General features: G+C 45.7%; 1 protein-coding gene across 7 annotated transcripts in view; it reads left to right on the forward strand.

Moving 5' to 3' along the window:
* The first annotated feature begins 1,181 nt into the window (after window positions 1–1,181).
* Window positions 1,182–26,130, forward strand: part of FMNL3 (formin like 3) — a 49,601-nt gene continuing 24,652 nt past the window's right edge. For 5 of the 7 annotated variants that reach the window (XM_017678527.3, XM_017678528.3, XM_073213560.1 and 2 more), the window contains exon 1: window positions 1,182–1,603. In XM_017678527.3, coding sequence (XP_017534016.1) covers window positions 1,478–1,603 — 126 coding nt within the window. In that variant the 5' untranslated portion in view covers window positions 1,182–1,477. Of the gene's footprint in view, window positions 1,604–1,681; window positions 1,806–23,308; window positions 23,417–26,130 lie in introns of those variants that run through there. The other 2 variants (XM_073213562.1, XM_073213561.1) reach the window with 2 other exon arrangements.

Below are 26,130 nucleotides of genomic sequence, written 5' to 3' on the forward strand. Positions count from 1 at the left end.
ATTAATGTCGAATCACTGATTTGTATACTTATTTAGTTTATTGTCTATTCTCCTCCTATTCAGAATGTAAATTCCAAGAGGGAAATATGTGTGCCTTTTTTGTTCACAGATGTGTCTTCAATCCTAAAACAGTATCTGACATATAATGAGCTTTTCAGTAAAAATTTGTTGAATAAATGAATGAAAAGTCAAGGTGATAACTTCAGGCCCATGGCTGGATTCAGGTTCTCAGCATGTTACTAGAACTCTGTCTCTTATCTCCTTTGCTTTCCTCTGCATTGGTTTTAGTGTGATGGGTGATGGCATGATGCCCAGCAGCAGCTTGAGATTTACATTCTAACAATCCAGCAGCCCTAATAGAAAGTGTTCCAATTGTTCAGTGAAAGCCTTGGAAATGAGTCTCATATTCCGGGCTTGGGTCAAGTGTCAATCACTAAAACAGACTCTGAAAGTAGGGCAGGAAAATGGTGTAACCGGCCAGGCCTGGGTCATGCGGCACCCCCTGGAAGTTCAGCTCTGTTTAGACTAACAGGGGAGTGGTGGTTCCATCATCAGTTATCTACCCTCAGGCCTAGCTCAGAACAGCATTCTTCTCCTGCTCCTCTATTTTCACATCCAGCCTGATCAACCCTGAACTTTGGGAAGATCTTCTCTTCCTAAATGCCTTTTTTACCTGTCTCTGTCATTAAGGTCTTCCTCACCCCTCAATGCCCAATTCAAGTATCTCTCTTATGATGACCCTTCACGGGTGTGCTGTCTTTCCCTCTTCTGAGCATCCTAGTTTTTCTCATAGCTTTGGACGCTGTGCCCTGTATTTTACTTGCTTGCATTACGAGCTTCTTGTGGAAAAGGGCTGGGTCTATTTCTCCCGCTTCCAAGCTGGCTCCTCACACCCTTGGCAACCGCGGCGATTAGGTACGCACCGGGGCCGCCAGAGTGCGCTAGGCGCCAGGCACAAGGGCACAAGGGGCGGGAGGCGCTTTGATTGGTAGGAGCAGCCGTCAATCGGGGGCAGGTGGGGCGGGGCGGACCGCCCAGGAGGCCCCTGGGCGAGAGGCGGGGCCTACATGAATGGGGCGCGCGGCGCCTGGGCTGCAGTCGGCGCTCGCGGGGGAAGCCCGAACCTCGGCAGGGAGTGGGTGGGAGGAAGCGGAGGGGTGGGGGAAGGGAAAGAGCGCGGGGGGCGGGGAGGGGCAGCGCTGGAGCCGCGCGCCGAGAGCTGCGAGGCGGCGGTTGTGTGCGAGAGCCTTGGCCGCCGTGCTGGTCACTCCGGTACCGCTGTCCGCCGCGCTTTCTCTGTCCTCGCCGCGCGCTGCCGCCTGCGGGACCCCGAGGAGCTCCCGGCACCCCTAACCGGGGGCCGAGGAGTCAGGACTGGGGCAGCGAGCTCTGACGGAGGAGTCGGCTCAAAGCGGCCGAGCCCAGGCCCCCGGGTGTGGAGGTGGGGGGCTGAGGCCCCCAAGGGGGCCCCGCCGCGATGGGCAACCTGGAGAGCGCCGAGGGGGGCCCGGGCGAGCCACCCTCTGTCTCGCTGCTGCCGCCGCCCGGCAAGATGCCGATGCCTGAGCCCTGTGAACTGGAAGAGCGGTTCGCCCTGGTGCTGGTGAGAGCTGAGCCGAGCCCCTTCCCCCTCATTGCGCGCCCCCAGGTCCCAGTGCTCCGGGTGGGACTTTGCCCGGATTTCCCTGTCCGGCACACCCCTTCAGGGAGGGCTTCCGACCGATCCCGGCCTCCAGTGCCTTCCCAGGAACCTCTGAGCTGCGCTGGACCTCCCGACCGAGGCCTCAACCGCTGGACACTTAGAGGTGGGGGGGTCCCCAGTACGGGAGCTCCCCAGGATCCAGATTTCTCCCTCTTCCCTCCCCCTTTTGCTGCCCTTCTCCCCACTTCCCTGACAGCCTCCCGCGGGCCCTAGAATTCTCATTCCTAAGCCTCCAGCTGGTGTGGGGGAATTCAGGAGCTTGGGGCCGGCCCCTCTCCTCAGCCCAAGTCAGGTTTCTCTGCCTGGGGAGACCGCCTCTCATGTTAGCATGGAGGCTTCCAAGGGAGTGGGTCCCACTCCCAGCCCAGATCAGATGTTTTGGGGAGAGATGGGGGGATAGGGAGGGGGCTGGCAGCTCTTGAAGAGGGTGGACTAAAAAGAGTGATGCCGTTCTACTTATTTTCAGAATGGCCTGCAGGCATCCTGCAGTGTTATAGTGGATTTGCCTAAAATTGCTGAACATGTGGATAAGCCATTTCACTAGTGTATTTTTCTAGTTGAAACAATACACAAACCATCCCGCCTTCTTTTTTTCTCCCCTCCTTTATGTTAAGCCCTAGTGGCTGGTTTGTGTTCTTTGCCTGTGCTTCTTTTTAGTCTGTCTGTAGGTTCCCAAATGATCCGTATAGAAGATGAGTTTTTAGAGCTGACTTTGGGGTTCTGTTTTGGTGTGGGAATTGGACATGGATGGCAGTGGCTCTGTAGGTAGCGAGGATCTGAGCTAGTATCACTGGGATGGAGACAGGGAATATGTTGGAGCTAAAAATGAAGTCTTGGAGAAAGAAAGTGAACTAAGTGATGGAACATTTGCTAACAGAGGTAATTCTGTGAGAAACTTGGGGAAATAGTTCCCAGTTCCTCAAAGAACTATCTAAGAGGCAGTGTTAACGCTGTCATTGTTCTTTGCCCATGAGGAGAGATAAATTGTGGATTTAGCAGCCTTATTGGATTTCATCTATCTTGGAATAGGGAGATTAGATCTATTGGCATTGGTGGAGCTGTCTAGAGATCCTGGCCTCTCGGATGGTGGAGAGCACCTCCACCAGCTCAGAGAGGGTCCAAACGGTGTTCCAAGGGGGAACAGTGTTACTGGCGCCTCTCTGCCCACCAGCTTTGCGCAGGGCCAAAGCGATCTGGGCCACACATCCTGTGACCCTCTGTGGTTTCCCCAGCCTCCTCAGGGGGACGGGGTGAGTCAGTGATTACTAATACGCTATAGCCATCTCAGAAGCTGAGGAGGAGAGACTGGGACTTGGTGCCCTTGAGAACAAGAGCTCATCTGTTGGGGAAAAGAGTGGGAGGGAATCTGCACTCCAGTGGGGGTGTGAAACTCCCAGTAAGCTGCATGAGGTAGCTGCAGAAATTGGAGAGAATGCGATGGTCTCAGGTGGACTGGGTTGGGGGCTGCCTTAGGTAGGGACTGCCAGGCCATTTGTTGTGAGAGTTCAGAACCAGAGTTGACCATGTCCTCACTGGAATTTGGTTGACAAGTTTGTTTAGTTCGCATTTTGGTGGCTTAATATCCACAAAGTGCATGTGGAGTCCTGATTACTAACCAGAGCACCCAGAGAGACCAGGTCCACCTAGGACTGGACCACCCACTTGCAAGCTACACTTTCTGTATAAAGTTTTGATCTGTTTCCTCATGGCTTTTGTTTTGGTGTTGTTTCTGTGTGCCTGAGCTGTTTCTGGTGGGGCATTGGAACAGGGCAGGCCAGGGCTTGTTGGGTGTCTTAGGAGAAGAGGGGATTTTTCTCACTTTTCCAACATAGGGAAGTCCTGTTTTCTTGGGGATTTGAGTTCTTCTCTGGGGGCTTTTAAAGATCCCTCTTTTTTCTGCTCCTGAAACATGCCCTTTCTACTGTCCTTTGGGAACAGTACTAGTTGGCTGTTTGGCCTCAGAATAGGCTCAGATATATTTTCTGAATAGTCAGGTGAAGCATAATGTAGAAAAAGCAAGGACTTTGTCTTAAATTGTCTTAGCCTCTGTGAGCTTCATCCATAAATTTTATAGATTTCCTCATCTATAAAATGGGGCTGATTGTTCTTTCCTGGTGGGACTGTGAGAACGTAGGGGAGCCATGTACTTGGTATTTGGTAAGGTATTCAGTGTAGGTTTGTTCTTTTCTTGATTGTGTGAGTCAAACTGCTCCTTTCTTACCCTTTTCTTTCCCAGATTGTCAGCTTCACTATGATTGATTTGGTTTATGAAAAATCCATTTGGGAGGTTTGTTGAGGAAACATGCTGATGTCCTGGTTAGGAATATGGACTTTATAGTCAAAGTAGGCTCAAATACTGGCTCCTCTACAACTTCAAGTTAGCAAAGTATTTGACCTCAAGCAACCTACTTAATCTCTGTGAGTCCCAGTTTCTTCTGATAAGTGGGGATAATAATAGTATTTGTCACATGAAGTTGATGTGTGGATTTAATGAAACTGTAGGTCAGGTACTTAGCAGACTCTGGTACTTCTATATGCTCAGTAAATGGTGGCTTTTAAATTTGTAGCTCTCAGCAGTGACTCAGAGCTGAGATCACTTGTATTCCCAAAATGGGTTTTAAGTTTGGAAATCTGATGAAGCCAGTTACCCCATTTTTTGTATAGCCAGTCTCAGAATATGTATGCTGTTGTCAGATGGAGGGCTTCCCCAGTCCCAGTGTAGCTATGGAAACCCCCCTGAAAAGCACCCTGGCTGGGGAAGTTGTATCACTGCTGAGTCAAGACCACAGGCTCCCAGCTTTCTGGTGCACATGCATGATCTGACCCATAACCTGTCAGCTGAGGTTGGAGAGCTCAGATCGGAGGTGATTTGTTCAAGACACTGATCCCAAGAGTCCTAACCCTGCTCAGTGCCCTAATCCAGGGCTTTCCTATTGGTTTGCTGGAAATACTGAGCACCTTATCCCTTGGGGGCAGCTGGGGTCCTCACTTGGTCCCTCTGACTGATATCAGTTCTACCATTTACCCCTTGTGCTGTAGAAATAGTACTATTTTCTAGGTGTGCCCTGATAGGAAAAAGGTTATAAAGCTGCTGTGTTATGCTATTTCCTTGGCATCCTTCCTTACCCTCCTGTCTGAGCAGCAGCTCCCATTTGGTTGAGTACTGAGAATTTTAGGGACAGGGCAGTTTTGGAGCATCTCTTTATTGATACCAGAATGAGAGCCCGTCTCTGGTCTGATAAAGCCCCCATCTATGGTTTGGTCCACTAGATTACTACCCAGCCTCAGTTGGTCAGAAGCTAATATTCTGGCCAGTACTGGCCTTTCCTTAGACAGGGGAGGTGGAGGGCTTTAAGGGCTTTGGAAGGTAGCTGTCTACCTTTGCTATGTTTGCACCCTGATTTTCCTCTTTGCTGACTTACTATAGACTTGAAACGGAGTCTAAAGGTTCTGATGCCAGAAAAAGCCCTGGATCTCCCTCAGGAGAAGGCTCTCAGGGCATGAGGGTGGGGTTGTGTGACAGCCTGTCCTTGCCATGGCTCCTTCTCTCACATTCCACTGGTAATGACTGATGACTTGGGGTTTTGCTGTAAGTGTAGCATTGATGTGGGAACTAAGCTGGCTTGGGTGCTAGTTGTCAAAGAGACTTTGAGGGGCCTACTGTGACACAGAGACACTGGGAAAAACTTGGACTAAATATCAAGTTCCAGATCTCCGTGGTGGAAATTTTTTCCCAGCCCTGGGGATTGTGGTGAATTAGTTAAGGCTGGAGTAAGACTTGATGGGAGGGCAGGGGCCCTTCATGGCAGCTGGGCATAGGAACCCCCTTGTTCAGAGACCCTACTGAGAAGACCTTAAGCCACAGAGAAGAGTCGTCATTCCCTTGACCTTCCCATATGACCCTGCCTTAGACTGGAGAGGGGTACATGTGTGGGGAAGGGATGGGACTGATGGAGTGGATTCCATGTCATTTGGGAAGGTTTTCATTGCTTAGAGAGAGATTCACCTTTTTTTCTTTTTTCTTTTTTGACACTTTTTTTGATACTCATTCTCTAAAAAATTATGGGCAATTTAGAAAGAAAAAAGGATTAAAGATTTAGATTGAAGAAAAAATATTTTGTCTTTACCGAATGGAACCAATGGGTTTTAAAACCATTCATATTTTTTCTGTGCATAAAGTTTTGCACAATGTTGTCATATGGTATATATATATATATTTTTAATCCAGTTTGGATTTTTGTTTTTTGCTTTGTTATTTCATTAGTTTTCACAGGCTAGTCACTGTAAATATTTTTAAATGCTTGTACAATGGTCGTCCATTAAGTGCATGCACCATTGTTTACTTAACTCTCTCCCTATTTTTGGACATTTAGGTTGTTTGCTTCTGTTTGCCACCATAAACAACATCTTGTTGTACAAAGACGTTTCAACATTTAGAGTTTTCTTTAGGATAGAAACCTAGAATTGCAGGGTATAATGTTTTTAAGGTCCTAAATACATATTTCCAAATAGTATAAAAGGGAATAATGCCTCTGTCTTCAGAGGGAGGAAGGAGGCCTAAGAATAGCTACTTTTCTCCTGATTATGAAAATAATACATTTATTAAGTAAATTTAGAAGTTGAAGATATAAAAAGTATAAAGTAGATAGAAAAGTATAAAGAAGATAATTAAAATCACCTGTAATTTCACCATGTATTAGCATTTTTATGTAGTTATATTTATTTTAACAATTAGGATTATACTGTTCATATTTTGTGAGCTAATTTTTATTTTAATTATTTTCTTTTCTGTTTAAGTATTCTTTAGTATCATGATTTCATGACTGCATAGTACTCACAGTATTTTATTACTGCCTCATATTTCTTTCTCTCTTTTTTGTTACTATAAATAACACTGTGAAGAATATCCTGTGCATAAATATTTGTGTGCAACTCTGATTATTTACTCAGGATAAATTGCTAGAAGAAGAATTATTGGTCAATGGGTATATGCTTTTTAAAGGCCTTTGGGAAATACATTTCCTAAAAGAGTTGTACCAGTTGCCTTTTCCACTGATAGTGTGTCTCCCTTTCTCTATAAGCTAACCATTACTAGAAGATTTAACATTTTAAAAAATCTTTGCCAATTTCATTGATGAGAATTAATGTTTTACTTTGTATTTCTTTCAACATTTCATAAGCGTTTTGGCCATCATGTGTTTGTGTCCTTTGCTCTCTGTTGGGGATTTATTATATATACATATTTCTGTGTAATAAATATATACATTTTCTACACTTCTTCATTGTATTATCTTTTCCACCTTTGAAAGAGCATATATAACTATTATGTAAGATTAAAATAATATAAAAATAGACACCTGTGTACCCACTGTGGATTTCTTGGAATTGCTTCCTGCCCCTTAATTTCTTCTCCCTGCTAGTTTATCTGGAATGAAAAAACCCTTTAGCTTAGGACTTGGTGCATGTGTATCTGCAGCTGGGACAGGCCAGGTGGCAGCCACACCAGTGCTTCATCGCTGAGTCTGTGGGGAAACAACTTCTACAGCTGGTGAGAACAGGAACTGCTTGTGGTGGAAATAGCTAATCTTCAATGAAGTGAAAAGAGAAGCCAAAGTGGAGAGGAAATGAGACCACAGATCCTCCCTGGCCCGTGAAGTTGCCTAGGAAGGCTGGTCAGAGTCAGGGCCCTGCTGTGTGGTCAAAACTGAAGTATCCGCCTCAGAACTAATGGTAGTGGGACCAGAGGAAAACAGCACTGGCTGCTGCAGTCAGCCTGTTAACTGGCCAGCCGGCTGGTTACCTCCATTCTGGAGAAATGCTCCCAAGTTGGAGCTGAGCTGAAGCAGTGCCAGGGAAAGGCCAGCAGTTCATTTCAGTTCGGAAGTACACTTCAGAGAAGAGGAAGGACCATTTTCTTTTAAGATAAGAGAGGATGCTGTCTCCACACAACCTGCCCCACCTCCACCCCGTACCCCCCACCCCTGGTTCCTTGCTGGGTACTTTAGGGCTCCCTCTTTGAACAGCATCAGCTGGGAATGTAAAGGTTTTAAGATTATCATCCATGAAGAAGAGAAGTGGGTTCCAGAATAGATATGAACTGGGCAGCTAGAATTCCCAATTTCCCAATTCTAATCTCTCTTCTGCCTCCCTTGGCACATCTTTGTATCTTGTTTTCCTTCCAACATAGGAGAATGAATCATCCAGGAAAGATGTGGAAGTGTCAAGCTGACTCTCTGTCCTTGAGATACCCTGGCTGTCTTTGTCTCCCACCCTCTTTTTTACTTCTCTTTTCATCTTTCAGAATTCTCCTTTTTCTAGATGCTCTCACCGTTTCCTATCACCTCACAACAAACTTGTGGGTTGGGAGTTCATATGTTGAGTAGGGGAGTACTGAATAGGGGTCTTAGGGAGCAGTTTTACTCCCACCTTTACTAATATGCACTCTCTATTCAGTTTATAAAGTACTTTGAGGTCCTTGAAGGATGTTCTGAATAATGTTCAGAACCACAAGGGGCTAGCAGAATTATTTACATGGCAAATTTTGCCAGTAGAGGAAGTATTTTGGCTACTCTATGTATGGTGATTCTCCAGCCTAGATCTGAGTAGATGAGCAAGTGATGGTAATACCTACTTTACAGAGTTTAGAGAATGTTTAAAGTACACAACATAGTGAAAATACTTTGTAATCTATAAAAGTTCCATAAATAAATGTTTGTGGCATATATATTGCCCACTACACCACCTCTGTTCCCTAAAGTTAAAGTGGTTTTCACCTGAGGGAGGTATTATCCCAGGAGGGAGTTTTTGGAAACAAGTGAAGATGTTTTGGTTGTCACACTGGCACTTAGTGCCTGAGGGCAGGGAGTGTTACCCATTCTGTAGTGTTTGGGTCAGTGCCACACAGGAAGGCATGATCCTGTCCACAATGCTGATAGCACCCCTGCTGAGGATCGTCTTCTACCAATCTGTACCTCCATTGTCCTGTGTCCCAGTTGGGGATGAAGCTTCAAGAGCAGTAAAAGTGAAGGTAGAGTCACAGCTCTTGGTTCTTTATTGATTTTTCCTATTTCCTGTTACACTTCAAGCAAGAGGTGTACCTCTTTTTATTACTCCTATATGTAAGCTTAAGGCCTGATTCCCTGATTCCTTCTGTATTGTGAGCTCTACTTACAAGTTATCAAGGAGCAACGTGGGGTATACAACCAAACTGTTGGCCTTTACCTACCCCCCGTTAGCTCCTCAAGCTAGGGTCAATGTTCTTTTAGGTTAGGATATGTGTGAGAGATCTTTCAACAGTACCCCCTGATCTTTCAGATAACCAACGCTTTCGAAAATCTGATTAAACATTTGATCCTTAATTCCGTGACCCTTAATTCTCTCTGCCTCCATGTGTATATATATATATATACACACACACACACACACATACACACACACACAATATTTGGTGGGTTTAAAGCCCATTCTTGGATCTGCTAGGGAATCCCTGACTTTAAGCCTAATTGAATGGGAAGGAAGAGCTGAATGAGGAGAAGCCACAGCAGCGACTCCTTGCTACAGTATTCCTGATAATTGCATAAGAAGAAAGAACCCCGGTTATCAGTTCAGATAAAAATGATGCCTCTTGGTGATGGTTCCAAAAAGAGAAAGCTTGTTGAGTATTGGCTGACACCCATCTAGAGGGAAATACCCTGGCCCTGGACATTTTGATTTAACTTTAATTATGGATATTTTGTGGTGGGGCCCCTTTGAATGATACCCTCAATCTCCAGGAACATCCAGGTAGGGATGACAGGCTGTACTTTACACCCTAAGGGAACCACTGGCATCCTGCAGTGGGTCCCAAGGTTAGGTCATATCCTGGATTTGGAGATAGCGTTTGCCGAAAGCCACAACTCCCTCCCACAGGCCTAAGGTCTCTGGGACTATCCAGGTGGTGGTTTCTGAAGGTGTGCCTGAGAGAGGACTGTGAACCTCCAGTTACTAAGTTACTGCTGTGCTTAAATTCTCTTGCTTTCTACTTTACCAAAAAATAAAAAAAGAACCTATACTTATTCAGCTGCTCAGAATATTTCATACTAAAAATTTTAAGGAAAACTTTAGATCTTTTGGGGGCTTCATTTATTATGAAAAAAGTTTTTTTCTGTATAACATTAAAAACTGTGTTTTTTTGGGAGGGGGTGTTTTCCCATCTCACCCTTGTAGAAACGGCTTAGTTTCTGGTCTCCACCAAATGCTTGGATTTAACTTGTGTAGGTTTAGGAAACAGAATTAACATTTGTTCAGTATATGCCACATTCTTTTACATGTGTTATCTCCTTCAGCTTGACAGCAACTCTGTGAGGCAGTTATTTCACTTCTGTTTCACAGGAGATGAAACTAGGACTCAGAGGGGCTAACTAACTTGGAGAAGGTCTCAGCTTAAACGTCACTTATTTAGAGACTTAGAAAAATTTTCAGTTAGATTTTTTTTTGTTCATGCTGAAAGGACTGTTAGAAATACAACTTCTAAGAGATGCTTAATTTTTGATTTTACATATATAGATAGATTTTTAAATGCATAGAAAAATTTCTGGAAGGATAGAAATAAAACTAATAACAATGGTTACCTCTAGGATGCAGGGAGGGAGCCGTAATGGGAGAAACAGGAGAGTCAGAGGAAGTTTAGTTTTATCTATAATGCTTACATTTTTTGCAAGGAGAATGTATTTATGTGTTATTATATAATTAAAAGTTAAAGAAACAAACAAAAAAATCTTAACCTTACTAGAAATCAAGGAACACTTAAATAGTATACTTTTTATACTAGACATCTCAGTGACATTTTAAAGATCAGCAATGTCCATGGTTGTCAATAATGGCACATTAGTATACTATTAATGGGAGGGTAATTTGGTAGACATTTTAGAAGGTATTTCACAGGGTCTGACAGTTTCAAATGTGCATTCCCTTTAACTCAGCCATCTCACTTCTAGGAAACTCTCCCACAGAACTGTTTATACATGTGCATCAGGTACATGTAAAGGATCCTCAAGGCTACATTGTTTAACAGGAAAAGACTGGGAACAACCAGGTTGTCCATTTCCTGCCCAAATTAATTTCTCTTCCATTCATGTACTCAAGGAAAATACTGGGAGTTTCCCCTTAATTTTTTCTTCTCCTTCCCATACCCAGTCTATCAGCAATACTGCTGATTCCATCTCCAAAAATATATCTCAGATCTACCCATTCTCTGTATCTACCTCTACTGCCTCTGCCGCAGCCTAAGTCAGTATCAACTCTCATTTGTATAACATCCAACTGGCTGGACTCCCAACTTCCTCTACTGCGTCTTTCTCCATCTTCCCATCCATTCTTCACAAAGCAGTCACATTTAAAATATAGATCAAATAGCATCATTCCCCTGCCTGGAAACCTTCAATGGCTTTCCTTTTGTACTAAAGAAAAGCAGACTCCTGGCCTCAGCCCTTAAGGCTGTATGTTCTCTGGCTCCTGCTGACCTCTTCGCCCATACTCGCTCTTCTGATTACCAAGCTTCACATTAGCCTTCTTTCAGTTTAAGACAAGCTCCTCTCTGTCTTGGGGCTTTTGCACAGGCTGTTTTCTCTTCCTGCATGCCTTTTCCCTGGATCTTCAAATGGCTCTATCCTGCTTACACTTCAGGTCTCAGTTTAAAAATTGCCACCTCTCAGAGAGGCCTCCCTTACTTATAGTTCTCTATCTTAGCATCCTTTTTATTTCTTTTGTATTATTTTCCATTTTGAAATTCTTTAATTATATATTGTCTGTCAACCTAGACTGTTGACTCCAGGAGGGTGGACACTACCTGCTTATCACCGTACAGCCAAATACCTGGCACCATGTACGTACTCAGTATAAAAGGCTGCAATCAATGGGAGTCTCCAAGATGTGTGTATGTATAAGTACAAACATCTAAAAAGGTGATTGAAAGACTATATGTAATACTTTATAAAGCCACGTTTGTATGTAAATGTATAGAAAGTAGGCCTGCAAGAATCAACACTGAGCTGTTAACAGTATTGACAAATGGAGGGAGATGTATAGGGCTGGGGGCTGAACAGTGAGTCATTTTTTATTCTGTAAGCTTTTGAGTTGATTAAATTTTTTCCAGTATGTACTCATCTATTTATTCCTCCTTTAAGGGAAAAGGAGGAATAAAAATAGGGAAGGAGGACTCAACTTTTATTGCAAATAGAAAGCTCCTCTCATTCTCTGCATTGAGCCAAAAGAAGAGAAAGGGAGAAAGGACACCAGTGGCATCAGCAGCTGGCCATAGCCCTGTGCTGGGCATGGCACTAGTTTTCAGAGCAGAGAGAATCCTAAGAGATACTATTAGGATAAATATCCTAAGAGATATTTAAAATTCTTCAGTGTAGGCAAGATGTTGGTTCCCCAGACATAGCCAGGGTGTATATTTTTAGCCTCTTTCATTTCCAGGCCAATGAAAACTGCACCCCCAGCCTTAGCAGAGCTGTAGCAGGTAAAGTCAGAAAGAGAATGAACATTTGGGCTTCACTGCAGCTAAACTTCTCAAAGTCAGTTCAGCAGCCCTGACCCCCATGGAAGCATGGTCTCTAGTTTCTTGTCTCCCAAGAACACGGATATCTAGTCATTTTAGTAGCTAACATTTATTCAGTTCTAATGATATTCCAGGCACCATGCAAAGCTCTTTACATACATTACTTCATCATCACAACTCTATGAAGTAGTTATTATAATCTCCATGTTATAGGTGAGGAAACTGAAGTCCAGGGAGGTTAAATAGCTCACCTGGGATCACAGTTAGTAGGTGGTCAAGTCAGGATTTGAATACAAGCAGTCAGACCCCAAGGCCCACCTTCTGAACAGTCTCCTCCTTCCAGGGTCAGCCCCCTTGCCTTTAATACTGCTTTGGAGGGAATGTATAGATTATGGCAGAATATAGGGGGAGTTCCAGACAAGTCTTCTTTTGCTAAGATGTGTCGTGGGAAGATTTTGGGCTTTGGAGTCAACCAGACTTGGCTTTGAGTCCCAGCTATACCCGTAGGACATTTGCTATTCCACAAATTTGGTTTTTATTGTTTGTTTGGTTTTACTTATTATGGGCCAGCATTACCACTGGGAATATGGTGGTGAGAACACAGATATCACTTCTTTCTTCATGGAGTTGAGAGGGAAAGACAGATATTAAAAAAATAAATATTTAATTGCAAATTACGGTATGTCTTTGGGAAGCAAAGAACAGTTGTTGGGAGAGAGCAAAACAAAGGCTCCCCTCTAAGTGAAGGCCAGAGATAGCCTTGCAAGTCTATGAGAGACTTTCTGCTTCCATTTCATTTCCCTTCCTTTCTTAATTTATGAAGGAAATATGTCTTGGCACCCTCTGTATACGAAGCACTTTCCTGAGTACTTTGCAGAATGCCAAAGAAATAGAAGACAATGCTCGCTACCTCAGCAGGAGAGACAGAAAATTACTTTGAACTGTACTTTGAATGAGAGAATTAAAACAAGTGTGTATCCTCAGGTTGTCTCTGAGGCTCTCTGCCTCCATTGTTTTACCCATAACATGGGGATACCTTTGTCTTGTCCAGTCACATGTATTGGTGAAGACCAATTGAAATTATGAGATGATGGGGTGTCACACACTACAAGCACAGAAGGATTGGAGAGGTAGGGAACAATCAGCTTGACAGGATTGCTAAACTGACAGTGCTCTAAGGAGGATATGGACTTTAAGTCAAGTCTTAAAGTTACAGGTGTGGATCAGGAGAGAGGAGGCTGTTGTAGGCCAGAGCATATGGGAGGGGATTAAAGAGGAAAAGTGAGCCGACTGTATGAGGGGCAGCCAGGAGCCAAGCCTGCGGGGGTAGAGGAGCCCAGTTACAGACAGAGAGGGGAGCTGGGATGAGGACGGATGGTCCATTCACAGAGAGTTTTGTCTGAAGAGCCCCTGATTGTTAGAAAAGGCTGTGGAGGTCTTTCTGCCCAGGCTTTCAACAGGGAATAGAAATTAGATGGTAAGTGGTTCATGGCCATTCATGGATTTGCTCATTAAGTTGAATGATTGAAATATGTAAGAAATAAATGGTGAACTCAGTCCTTACAAGTTAGAGAATCAGAATAATTTAAGTAAAACTGGATGGAAGATGATGCCCCATGTTATCCCTGAACTGCAGAAGTCCAGAAATATAGAAGCTTCCATTTCTAATTTCTTTCCTTTGCCAAATCTGTCTTGGCTTCCTTTAGGGTGAAATGTCTTACACTAAATAGTTTGTATTATTAACAATGTCTTATTCATGGTAGGTGCTCAATAAACATATCTCCTTGCAGAATAATAGTATCCAGTGTTTGTGAGCCACTTTCTCCTTGCTAGTGTTTCCTTTCATACATACTGGGGTGGATGGTGAAGTGATGGCACCTTCTCCCAGCTAGTTATCCAGGCCAGACATCTGGGAGTTACTCTGAGGTACTACTCTTCTCCCCTTCTCTCCATGTGGACTGCCACTACCATAGTTGGTCCTCATAGCTTGCCTGGTCTGTTGTAATAGACTTCTTAGGGGTCTCTGTACTGCAGTCTTGCAGACCCACCCTCCCTGATCCATCATCATAGCCATATGGAATGATCTTGGGGAAGGGTTTTCTAGGAAGAGAGTACAATCTGTACTTGGGGTGGGAAAGAGCTTTGCACATTCGAGGACCTGATGGAATGCCAGATTGTTTGACCAGGATGCTGAAGAAAGGTCTGAGAAGGCAGAAGAGAGGTGAGCAGGGCCTAGATCATGGGGGACGTTGTTGGCCTTGGTTGGAGTTTGGATATTTGTTGTAGTGGGAGTTACCTGATTTGCTTTATGGTGTTGCTCCTGGGTGGAGAGTCCTGGAAACTGGCGTCCCTCTGGGCAGCTTGTTGGCCCCGAATGAGACCAGGCTCCTCACCCAACTCTGCCCAGCAGAGCTATCAGCCCCTCTGCCTTTCCAGGTTTGACTGGTGTTCAGCCCTCGCTCCTATACTCACCCTGAGGCCAGAAAGGGCAGTGCCTCTGCTAGCCTGGCCCGGGTGTTTAGTGTGCCTGCCAGTGGCCTGAGCCTATAATTTGGTGGGTTGGCTGGTTACAAAAATAAAAAAGTGCGACCTATAACTAAAGCTGAGTGGATTCAGTAAAAGAAAGAGCTTTTAATTTGCAGAGGTTCTGGGCTGTATTTAACTGGAGGAGAAATGTGTCTCCTCCCTAAGAGCTGCTCCGTTTTCTCCCTTTAGTACCTGCTCTGGGGCTGTTCAGGGTTTGTGGGCTGGGGAAGAGCTGTAGGGGGCTTTAGGGAGGTATTTGGAAGGGACATTAGGGTCCAACAACAGATTCAGTGGGGCTTCGGGGGAGTCAGTATCATTCAGTCTTGCTTATGTAGCCCACTGGGATGGAAGTAGAGTTTTTAAATGTTTGACTATAAAATCACACATTTATTCATTCAACAAAAATTTATTAAGTGTTTAGCCTGTCTGTCAGGCATTAGGAATACCATAGTGAACCAAAGAGGCAAAGAAACTTGTCCTTACAGAGTTCATGTTGTTGGGGAGAACAATAAACAAGCATACAGGTACGTAATGTAATGTTGAGTAGCAGTGCCATGAAGAAAATAAGTAAGAGGATAGAGTAACGGCGGCAGTGTTTCGGGTAAGATGGCAAGGCAGTTTTGAGGGTTGAGGTACAAGAGAAAAGTGAAAGAGTGCAGGGCAACTTTGGACTCTGGATCCCAGGTCCTAAGCATGTCTGCAAGGAAGGTGCTCCTTAGGGTGGTACAGCCAGTCTGGGCAGGGGTCAGATCATTGCCCATCTGGGGGCCCAGCTGGTTCCTAGCCTCAGGTGGGTTCCAGTCAGAGCCTGTGGCTGCCTCTTCCCCAACTCCACTTGTCAGAACTGTCTGCAGGTCTGGGCAAGGTGCTGATTAACTGTAAATAGATACTTGTCTTTCCAAGCCTCAAGCCTGATTCAAGATTTCCTGAAGTGACTGTGTGTTCTAAACTAGAGGAATAAGAAATCTGGCCTGGGAAACTGCAAGAAGTTTGGGGATTCTTTCTGTCTGTGACTGGTTGCTCAGCGAGGCTTTTTGCAAGAGCTTTGGGGTTCAGTGAATTTGCTTTTGAATCTTGGCTCTGCCATTATTAGCTCTGTGACCTTGGGCCAGTGCCTTGACTTCCTTGAGACTCAGTTTCTTTATCTGTATAATCAGGATAATAATACTTAGCTTCTAGGGATTTTGTAAGGATTAAACAACATATGTTAAGGATCCAGGGCAGTGTCTGGCATAGTGGGTGCTCAATAAATGTTAAGTAGAAATATTCTAAGACCACTAACCTCTTGAAGTCAATGATCTGATATTAAGGAGCCCAAATATGAATTATTATTGATGGGTAGAGACTGATTGTGTCTACCTCAAAGTTGTAAAATCATTGAACTGCACACCACATGTTAGTCACCTTGATTTCCTGCTCAGTGATGTTGGCCTTGTCATGACCTCCACAGGCTGTTGGACCCCCAGTAACTGGTATAGCCCTTGGCCTGTCCTTTAGCACATTTTGTCTCTGGTACAGCCATGGAAGAATGGAAGGAAGAGTCTTCTGGACTGGGGCATCTACCAAGGCCAGAAGAGCCAGCATAAGTCTACTGAGGTCTAGACCTGTACTCCTAGGACTATAGTGTCCTCTGGGGAGGTGGGATCCACTGTTAGGTGAGCTCATTTGCAGATTGGAGATCACATACTCCCCTCCCCTCCATATTCCCCTCTAGAATAGATGGGCAAGAGATAGCTAACTGGGAAAGGGCATCTTTGTTTGTGTGCAGAGTATGCTTGGGCCCCTTGCTTTGGACAGACTTGTTGTTTGTGGTTGTGGTTATTTTGGTTTTACTTGCTGCTCAGCAGAATCAGCGTCACACAAGCACTCATTATCCTCAGGCCCTTGGCAGTCAGGGCACTTTTGAATCCCTTGTAAAGTGCTCACATCTGCAGATTATTTTCTGATGCATCTGGCATGAGTTCCAGATTGATAGCCCACTAGCAGCTATTAATTGCTCCCTTTGGGCTTGGCTAATTACTGCTGGCTTCATGGGTGACTGAGGAATTAAGACTCTCTTGTGCTTTTATGGAACAGCAGGTCGTGGTGAGCTCCCACAGCATTTATCTGTCATTCCCCCAGAGTATCCTTGTTACAAAGTCTGGTGGCATTTGGCTTCTCAGTTGATTCCTTCCAAGAATTGTAAAGAAACCGTCTAGTATTTGTTGCCTGCAGATGCCCAGGGAAATGCCAAGATGGTGTCATTTAACGTTATAAAAGCACTACCAGCTGCTTCCAGTTGTCCTGGAGGCAAGAAGGCAGAGAGCTTACTTCAGCTTATTCTATGGCAAGGCAGTTGAAGATTCACATCAGTACTCTGGAGGGCCTGTGAAGCAGAAAACTGAGAATGATTAAGGTGTCATCTTCCCTGTCTAGAAACGGAGAGGGACACGAGACCAGCCCTCAGAGACTTGCTGAGTGCAGCCTGGTGTTCATTCACTCAACAAACATTTATTGAGCACTTTGAGTTACGTTAAGTTCCAGAGGAGTAAAGATGACTAAGATAGTGTCTGCCCCCAGGAGTTCAGTCTAGAGGGGGAGACAAACATGTCAAACCTATCATTGCAATATACCGCTTGGGCAGTGCAATGAATAGATATGCAGGAGCACCCTGGGAGGATAGGTGAGTCTTGGGGAATACTGCTTGTAGGCCGAAATCTCTGCTGGCTGAAGGGATAATTAAGAATTGGAGAGAAGTGTGGGAGAGAAAACATTCCAGGTAGAGGGACAGCAGAGGCAGAGGCATCAGGTGAGACAGAGCACCATGTGTTCAGAAAATCCTCAGGTTGCTGGAGTGAGGTGTAAAGCAGAGAGTGGAGGAGGGGAGGTGAAAGTGGTAAGGAGAGTTTTGAATATGCAGAAGGGACTGTACTTCATGCTTTCAGGAGGAAAGGGGTGTGGCCAGATTTTGAGTTGTGGGTAGGTCAGTCTGGCAGAACTAGAGGTGAGCTGCTGAGTGGGAGGCCTTGGTAGTGTGATGGCAGTGATGGGAGCCTGAACCAGGGCCAGTTTGCATGCTGATGATGGGACAGAGGCAATAAATAGTTAAAAAGATTAAACTGGGGGGACTTGATGGCTGATCAGATTTGACATTGGGAAGTTGGAGATGAGGGAAAAGGGAGGAATCTAGGATGCCAACCCAGATTTCTAGCTTGCTAGATTTGTTAGTTGTAGGTGCCATTGGTTTCTAGAACACAGGAGAAAAAATAAGATGAAAGGGAAAGTGATGAGGCCAATTTGAGACACAAAAGGTTGCAGAGCCTGTGGGAATCTGGGTGGAATGTCTAATAGGTGGTTGGATATTTAAGGCTGAAGCTCAAAGGAGAAGTCCAGGATAGAAAATACATATTTGGGAGTCATTAGTGTCTGCTTTTGGGGCCGAAACATTCTCATGCTTTTCTCTATATTCCCACAGACAGCACAACCCTTCAGTGACTGGGAGGGACAACTCCTAGAACTTAAGCAGTATCACAAGGAGAGAAGCAGAGTTGCTGACAGGAGTAATTAGTCAAAGGAGCCAAAAATAGAGATTTGTGGTAGAAATCAGACCTCAGGTTTGCAGACCACAGGTTGAACCTGAGGAAGTTGGGAGACAATGAGGAAGTGAGGGATTTAAGATAAGGAGGAACACTAAAGACAACTCAGCAAAATCTCCTCCAAAAGGTGGGAGGAATTGTCCCAGATGGGTTCTAAGTGGGTAGATCACTTAGTCAGTACCTCAATTCCTTCTTCCAGAATTCTGGCCCCAGCTCTCCTGTGAATCCCTGGGTGGCCATTGGTGTCTTGGTCTTATCTTTGAAGGGACTTGTGTGCAACTTCTCTAAACTAGAGAGTTAACAAACATACAAACAGATAAAAATAGATATAGCTCAGCTATATACACTCTCTTTTATCTATTTTAAAATACTATGAAATTGCATTGAGTGTGTGCTTAGAAGCTAACTCGAGTCAGCTGTGACACCTGGCATATGGAGTAGCTCATCCCCATTGCCATTTATAGAGCCCTTCTCCTGTGCCAGGCACTATGCAAAATCCCTTTCATTCATTCATCCATTCACTTAATTCTTACAAGAGATAGATATTATAATCCACATTCTATAGATGAAGAAACTAAGGTTCAAAGAAATTAACTTTACCACTGTCTCATGAAAAGTACCAGGATTCAAATCCAGGTGTTCCCTGATTCCAAAGCTCGTGCTGTTATCTATAGCATTCTGAATGTTCAAAATGCCATTAAGGGAGGATGGAATTGTCACCATGTGGTGTCCACGAGAGCATTTCCCCTGTCTCTTTGCTCTATGCGGTCTCCCTCTTACTCTGAGACAGAAGCCTTGAGCGTCAGGTGTCTGGCACACCCACCTTGTTCAGCTAGTTCCAGTCTGGTCTCGCTAGACAGGGAAGTGCTGTTTAAAGATCAACCAAAGACAGTCCAACAAATCAAGGTAGACCTTCCCAAGTTAGAAACAGAGATTTGTTTTCTTTGTAAGGAGATGGCAGGATAGGTAGAAAAAGCCATATCCTGGCAAAGGTTGTGTTAGAGGCCACATACCTGGGTTCTGCCACCTTGTGTGTGACCTCAAGCCAATTGGTCTCAGATTCTTAGTTCTCTCACCATTTAAACAGGCATAATAACATTGATCTCCAGTAGTTATTGAGAGCAGTAAGATTATTTGAGAAGAGTGCCTGGCATCAAGAGACACCCAATAATATTTTCTTCCCCATCCATGGCCCCGAGTGAATATGGCACTTAGGATGGCAGACACTGTGAGAAACAAAGATTTGGGGTCTCAAGAAGCAGGAATTCTCTGAAGTCTAACTCTAAAGAGCTGATTTTTTTCTAGCTGGACAGTTAAATGAGATGTGAGAAATCTGGCACAATCAGAGATGAGTTGTGGTCTGGGCAGCTATGACCTCTTAAAGGCATGAGGGAGGACAGTGTTGGGCAGATGGCTCATGGATCCAGAGCAGATGGGGGTCATTTTCACTCCTTTCCAAAGCGAACAGGAGCACTGAAGCACTGAGGCCAATTTGAGAGAAGCGAGGAGAGACAGGTCTTGTGCCTCTCCCCAACTGATTTGCCTTGTGACAGAGTTGTGCCCATGCTGGACCTCAGTTTACCCTCCCATAAGGATGGAGTTGTGCCCCTCCCACATGTTGTCTGGAAGTAGGAAGAGATTCATTAAGTTTCATGATTTGCTAATAAGCTCCTGGGCTTATAATGAGACTCCTGGAGAGCCAGAGCTAGGTGCCCAGCTGGTGCACTGGGTGAAAGGGAGTGCTGTCCCCAGCTGGCCTCTGCTGTCCCCATGGGTAGCCCACAGTATCTGCTAAGCGGCTTCTGTGTGCTGGACATCCTTGTCAAGGAACAAATGTGTTCAAGGCAAGTTCATGCCCTCATTGAGCTTATAGTCTAGTCTGGGAAGTACAAAATGTGAGAGGTAAATAGCAATATGAGAAGGAAGTGATTTTCCCATGAAGTCTTGTAATTAAAGGGTCTAGCATAGTGCCTGGTCCAGAGTGGATTTTTATAAGCCACAGTTTCCCCCTTTTCTGTAAATATACAAAAATTGCCACAAAGCACAACAGGTCTTTAAGTTGGCACAATACATGATACATAGAAGACACCACTGTGACTAAAGGAATGGATGAATGTGATTGTCAGCTGGAGATAAGGGGAGGAAGGAGTATAGAGGTCTGGGTTGTTTGGGAGAGGTTTCATGACCAAGGTTACTTGTATTGGTCCTGAAGGGTGCATTCAATTTAAAACGGCACAGAAAAGGGCTAATACAATTAGTTGTCTCAGAGGAGGCATTGTGTGGGGGTGGGTATAAGCTCAGGTTTCAGGGTCAGGCTGGGATTCATATCCCAGCTGCAACACATACTTGCCTTTTGACCCTGGGCAAGTTCCACAGCCTTTTCAAGCCTCTGTTTCCGCACCTAGAAAGTGGGCATAGTAGTAGTCCCAACTTCCTAGGGTTGATGTGAAAATTAAGTGAGATAATTCATGTAGAGTCCTTATCACAGTTCTCTCAGTGAATGGTATTTTTTGTCATTATTACTATGTTCATTTTAATATCAGCATCATTATTATCCTACTCATGCCCACCTACTTACCTTAGCTCCCCTAAGACGCTTTGTCACCCACCCCCATTTCCTAGATGAGGAAACCGAGGTTCATAGAGATTAAATAACTCTCCCAAGGCCATATGACTAGTAAGCGGTAAAGCCAGTATTCATATCAGAGCAGTGTGGCTCCTCATTCAGTGCTTTAACCACACTGAGATTTGTGATAGGATATTTATTATATGTCCAAGAAAAGGTGAAGAGACATTGGCCATAAATCACAACTCCATGAATACATTTTAAGGGCACTAGTAAATGTGTGCAGACACTGTTGGGGGGTGGGTAGATCATACCACTGTCACTTAGAAAGACTTGCTGGAGAAGGTGGATTTCAGCTGTTGTGAATTGCAGGAGGGGCAGGACTGGCAGTTGAGAAGATGATCTGTCTGGGGTGCCAAAGAATAGAAGGTTTAGACACGGGAGGAAGAGTACATGTATAGGGAATCCAACTTGCCCAGTCTTATTGAGCACCTGCCACAGTAGTAAACAAGCTGGTGGTGGTCTTTGTGCTCAGGACCTGTGGTCTAGCAGAAGGATGAGTCTGGGTAAAGAGAAGGGCAGAGGAGTGGCTTAGATTTCTGGCATGAACCAAAGGACAGAATTGAAACTCAGAATGAGAAGTAGGAGTTTGCTGAGGGCAAGCAGCATATAAAGTGATTGGGGCTACATAATACATAAGGCAGATTAGAGGAAAGAGAATCCAGAAATAGCAGGAATCATAGGGACAAGCTGGGTAATCCCCTCCAATATAACCAGAGGCTCAACAAAGGAGAGGTAGTAGCAGGATCAATCAGTTACATGATTTAAAGAGGGATAAGGCATGACCCCTATCCTAAAGGAGTTCATGTTCTAGATGTCCATAGAAGAAACACACGCATGAAAATACACTATATGAACACATTCAGTTTGTGCTAAGGTCCATGGTTTCAGTGAACAGGTATTTTCTTTCTTGTTGCTTCATCCATCTGGACTTCATTTCCAAAGTCACCTCATTGTCCAGAATAGCTGCTGAAGTTCCTCTGCATTCCGAACAGCTGGAAGCAGAAAGGAGAAAAGGGTATACTGCCTCTTTTTATTTAATGGCACTCCTCAGAAGTTGTACACATTGCTTCTACTTGCATTCCACACAGTCACACAGCCATACCTGAATGCAAGGGAGGATGAGAATTATATTAATTGTGGGCTGCCAAATACTTAACTGAACATTCAAGGTTCATTGCTAAGGATGATGATAAGTTGGGGATAAAAAGCAGGTCTTTGCATATCATTCTTCACATGGTTATGCTTTGTAGCTCAGAAGAGGGGCTGATTATTCTAGATTGGTAGTCACAGAGTTATTGGATTTGGGGCAGGTAGTAATAGGTAGGGATTCAGAGGATTGGGTAAACATCAGTTACAAGCAAATCCTATGACAGGAGTGGCTATTCCAGGAGAGAGAGTCTAGGAGAGGAGGCTAGTCAGAGGTGCCGAGGTCAGCCCACAGAGATTCTTACCTCTGAAGCTCTTTCTTATTTTAGGATGCTAAGAACAAAAGGCCAAGGAATTCAGGTTTTCTTGTGTAAATGATAACGAGAGTCACAGAAGATACCTGAACTGAGGAGCAACATGATTTATCTTATGGGCTAGGAAGTTTAGAAATTTCATCCGCGTGCAGGTTGGGGGAAGGGAGGACTGAAAGTAAGGATGCCAGCTGCAAGGTTATCCCAGAGGGTCAGAAATGAACAGTATGGACCCATCCAGTGGTGACTGTGGGAATGGAAAGGAAGGTACAGATGGGAGACACTGCGAAGGACACACACTGAGCCTCAGTGAATAGTGGACTTTGGTCTGGAGAGAGAAAGGAAAATACCCTTTGTGGGATGTAACCCCAGAAATACTGTGTCCTCTGAGAGGTAACACTGGTTATTAGGGCTCCCCAGGCAGGAAGGCAAGATATGAAGAAAGGGAAGACCTTGGTTGGCTACAGGGAGAATGTGAGGCTCTGCCCCAAGACTCCTTAGCCTGGAAAGCCGGCTCCCCCCAGCAGAATAGTTTCCATTCTGCGTAACTGGGGAGGGAGTGCGTGGGTCTGGCTAACCACGAGGAGGGGCTGAGGAGCCAGCTGACAGATCAAGTTGCTGTGGCAGTGGCTTTTTAGCTAGGGCCTGGGGGCTTTGTTGGGAAAAGCTAGCAAGAGCTCTCCTGTTTGAGACTGTGTGCCTCTTGACTGAGTAGTCTGAAAGGTGTGTCCTCAGCGAGGATCTAGAGGCCAGGTAACCTGCAGAGGTTACCTGATGTCAGGTGTGAGGCCTCCAGTATGGGGAGGGTGGAGCTGGGGTTTTGCTGCACTGGGGACATGGCCAACTTTCTTTTCCTCAGGAGCCAATGGAAGAGTCCTCCAAGGTAAAGAAGAGGCCTCAGGGATACAGTTGTATTTGGAAAAAGCCACCTCTTTGCTTGATTGATGCTGGCCTTCTAGGACCTCTCCTTCATCCAACTTCTTTGGTGTGAGTTGCACAGCTCAGTCTGAGACATCTGGTGAATCCATCTCTTTTTCCTCTAGGCTGCTCAGAGACTTGGCTCGTAACTGCTTAGCAAATAATTTCTGGTTACATATAGAGTCATCAATGACTACAGAAGCACATTCTCCAGACAGGGCTCTGAGTCTGTGAAAGCTGGCTTTTCCCCGGCAGTGTCTCCCCAGAGTGATAGCTTCAAGTAAACAAAAACAGAAAGCCAGACCTAAGCCACTACAGATGCTTAAGCCAAGGAGCACCCACTTTTGTGATGTCTTTTGTCATGAGGTACCTCAGCAACTTTCCCGTTAAGTCTAATGGGGCAGCTCAGGCCTACAAGAAACCGTGTGGTAGAGTTGTGTTGCACCCATGAGCTCCTGTGCAGAGGGTCACAGATGGCGGGACAGGAGGAGCAGAGGGAGAGGTGCATCACTGAGGCTGGAGGCCTAGAGTCCAGGGGAGGTGACTGACACCATCCACCCCTTCCTATTCTTGAATTCTCCAGTGTGCAGGGGGTAAATTGAAGTGTTCAATCTACCATCATGGGGAGGCCCACATCTCTCTCCAGCCAAGCGTCATGACTGTTCCTGTGAGTTCCTCTCTGCCGCAGGAGGTGGTCCTTTTCCCAGAACCTTTCACAGTTGACTCAAGCTCATTCCAAGCTGTCTGTCTCAAGTTGCCTTTTCCAAACCTGAGTGAGAGCAGTCTTGAGCTTTGTCTCCTGAGCGGGCAGCAGAGCGAGACTCGGCTACAGTGAGGCCTGGCCACCGATCCATTCATTTCCTCCCCTGTGCTACTCCTGCCAGTCATGGAGCTGGGGAAAAGTGTGGGTGTTTGCAGGGCTGCTGTACTTCCCATGCCTGCACCTTCTTAACTTTAGCTCTTGGACCTTGATCACAGTTTCTGATTTTTTGGTTTCCTTTTGACAGGATTGTCATTTTAGGGGGAGTTAGGAAGAGCTGTACTGAAACAAGGAGATAAACAGTGACGCAGGGGTGGCGGCTGCGTAGGCAGTGGGCTGGGCCAGCCTGCTGGCCTGCCATCTGGGCGGGCTGGGCGGAGGACTCCTACCCTGCACACTGGCCAGCTGGCTTGTGTTAAAGTGCAGCTGAAAATAACTCTCATTGTCTGGGAGCTGCTACTGCAGCAGGGCTGCTGTGGCCGCCAAGAGTGCCAAAGCAGCAGGAGGGGTACCGCCCACCTCCTTGAGCTCTTGCCCTTTGGGAGCAGTGCCCAGCTGGCCACAGCTGTGCCCGCTGCCCACCAGTAGAGATACATGGAGGGCAGTCTGGGCCATTCCTAATGCTCTGTCCTTTTGGCGGCTGGGGACACGCCTTTGTGTCTGGTGTTGCCAACCTCGCCATTGGCTTAGGGTAGAGTTGTTGATTTGTGTAGGAGACCCTGGCAGGAATACAATGCTCTGACCCCTACAGCAGTCTCCTGGACTCTCAGGCCTTGTGCCTCCTCACCATATCCCACCCCTGCCCATCTGTACAACAGGCTCATCTGTGGGTGCCCGAGAGGACTTGCTGGCGGCTGTGGCCAGGGGCTCAGCAGCACGTGGTGCCCAGGACAGAGCCTCATTTCTTCTCTTGGAAGTTCTAGATTCAGTTTCCCATGGCTTCCCTCCCCCATGGACTGAATGTGGGCCTGGAGCTACCACACTTGGGAGAAGTGTCCAGCCATAGGCAACTTAGTGGAGAGGTGGTTCTGAGAGGGAGAACATTAAAAAAACCACCAACTTCCATTCTCTAATTGCTCAAAACAGCCCCTGCCTGCCTTCTCCAAAGCTTCAAGAATCCCCTTCACAGCAGTTTCAAGTGTCTCTCTCCTTGTCTCTCAGAGGAGCTATGCCCTTTGCGTCTCTGTTCCTAAGATTTATCATGATTGACTGGGACCAGGAGAAGCAGTTGGGAATTTTGGGGGGTTCCTATCTCTGTTGGTTGGGTTTTCCCCAGGCCCGAACCAAGGAGACTGACAGAGTCAGGGGTGAGTCCCAGAGCAGCACCCACAGCTTTGAAGGAAACTCCAGCCTCACCTGCATTTCCCTTCCCCTGCAGTGGGAAGGAAACGAGGAGGGGTGAATGAGGATGGGGAGCAGAGCAGGAAAGGGAAGAGAACCTCTGCCACCAGAGCTGCCTCCCTTCTCCTTGGCTTTGCTAGGGTTCACAGTCAAGTGGAGAGTAAGGAGGCCTTGCCGGAGGGCCTGGACCCTGGCTCCCACAGGCCCAGGGGTCACTGCCTGCTGAGCAGGGCGCTGTGCCTCACCTTGAACTGGTAGCAAACAAGAGCAGCCTTGCTGGAGAAGCATCGGCTCCACCCCTTTCTGCTTCTTCCCATTATAGGTTTTTATTATTAGGCTCTGGCTGGTTCCTCTGTTTTAGAAATCAGTCCCAAAATTGTTTTCAGTTTAAGTTCATTATCCCCTTCTTCTCCTGTCTCCCCGGAGTCTCCCCCTCCTTTCCAAGGATGTTGGTGTTTGGCTCCTAGTCTTAGAGGAAACCAGAGAGGGATCAAAGGGGAGGAGTGAAGGGTTGCTGTGTCCTCAGAGTACGGAGCCGCAGTGCTAAAGGTGGCACCCAAGCAGAGACAGACACAGCCCAGAAGCAAGAGGGCAGGTCGCCGGGGTGTCAGAACATTACACAGGATTTCAGGATGAAGGGGAAAGGAGCTGTGTTGAACACCCACAGTGTTCCAGACACACA

This window comes from Manis javanica, chromosome 10 (genome assembly GCF_040802235.1).
Source record: "Manis javanica isolate MJ-LG chromosome 10, MJ_LKY, whole genome shotgun sequence".
Classification (NCBI taxonomy): Eukaryota; Metazoa; Chordata; class Mammalia; order Pholidota; family Manidae; genus Manis; species Manis javanica.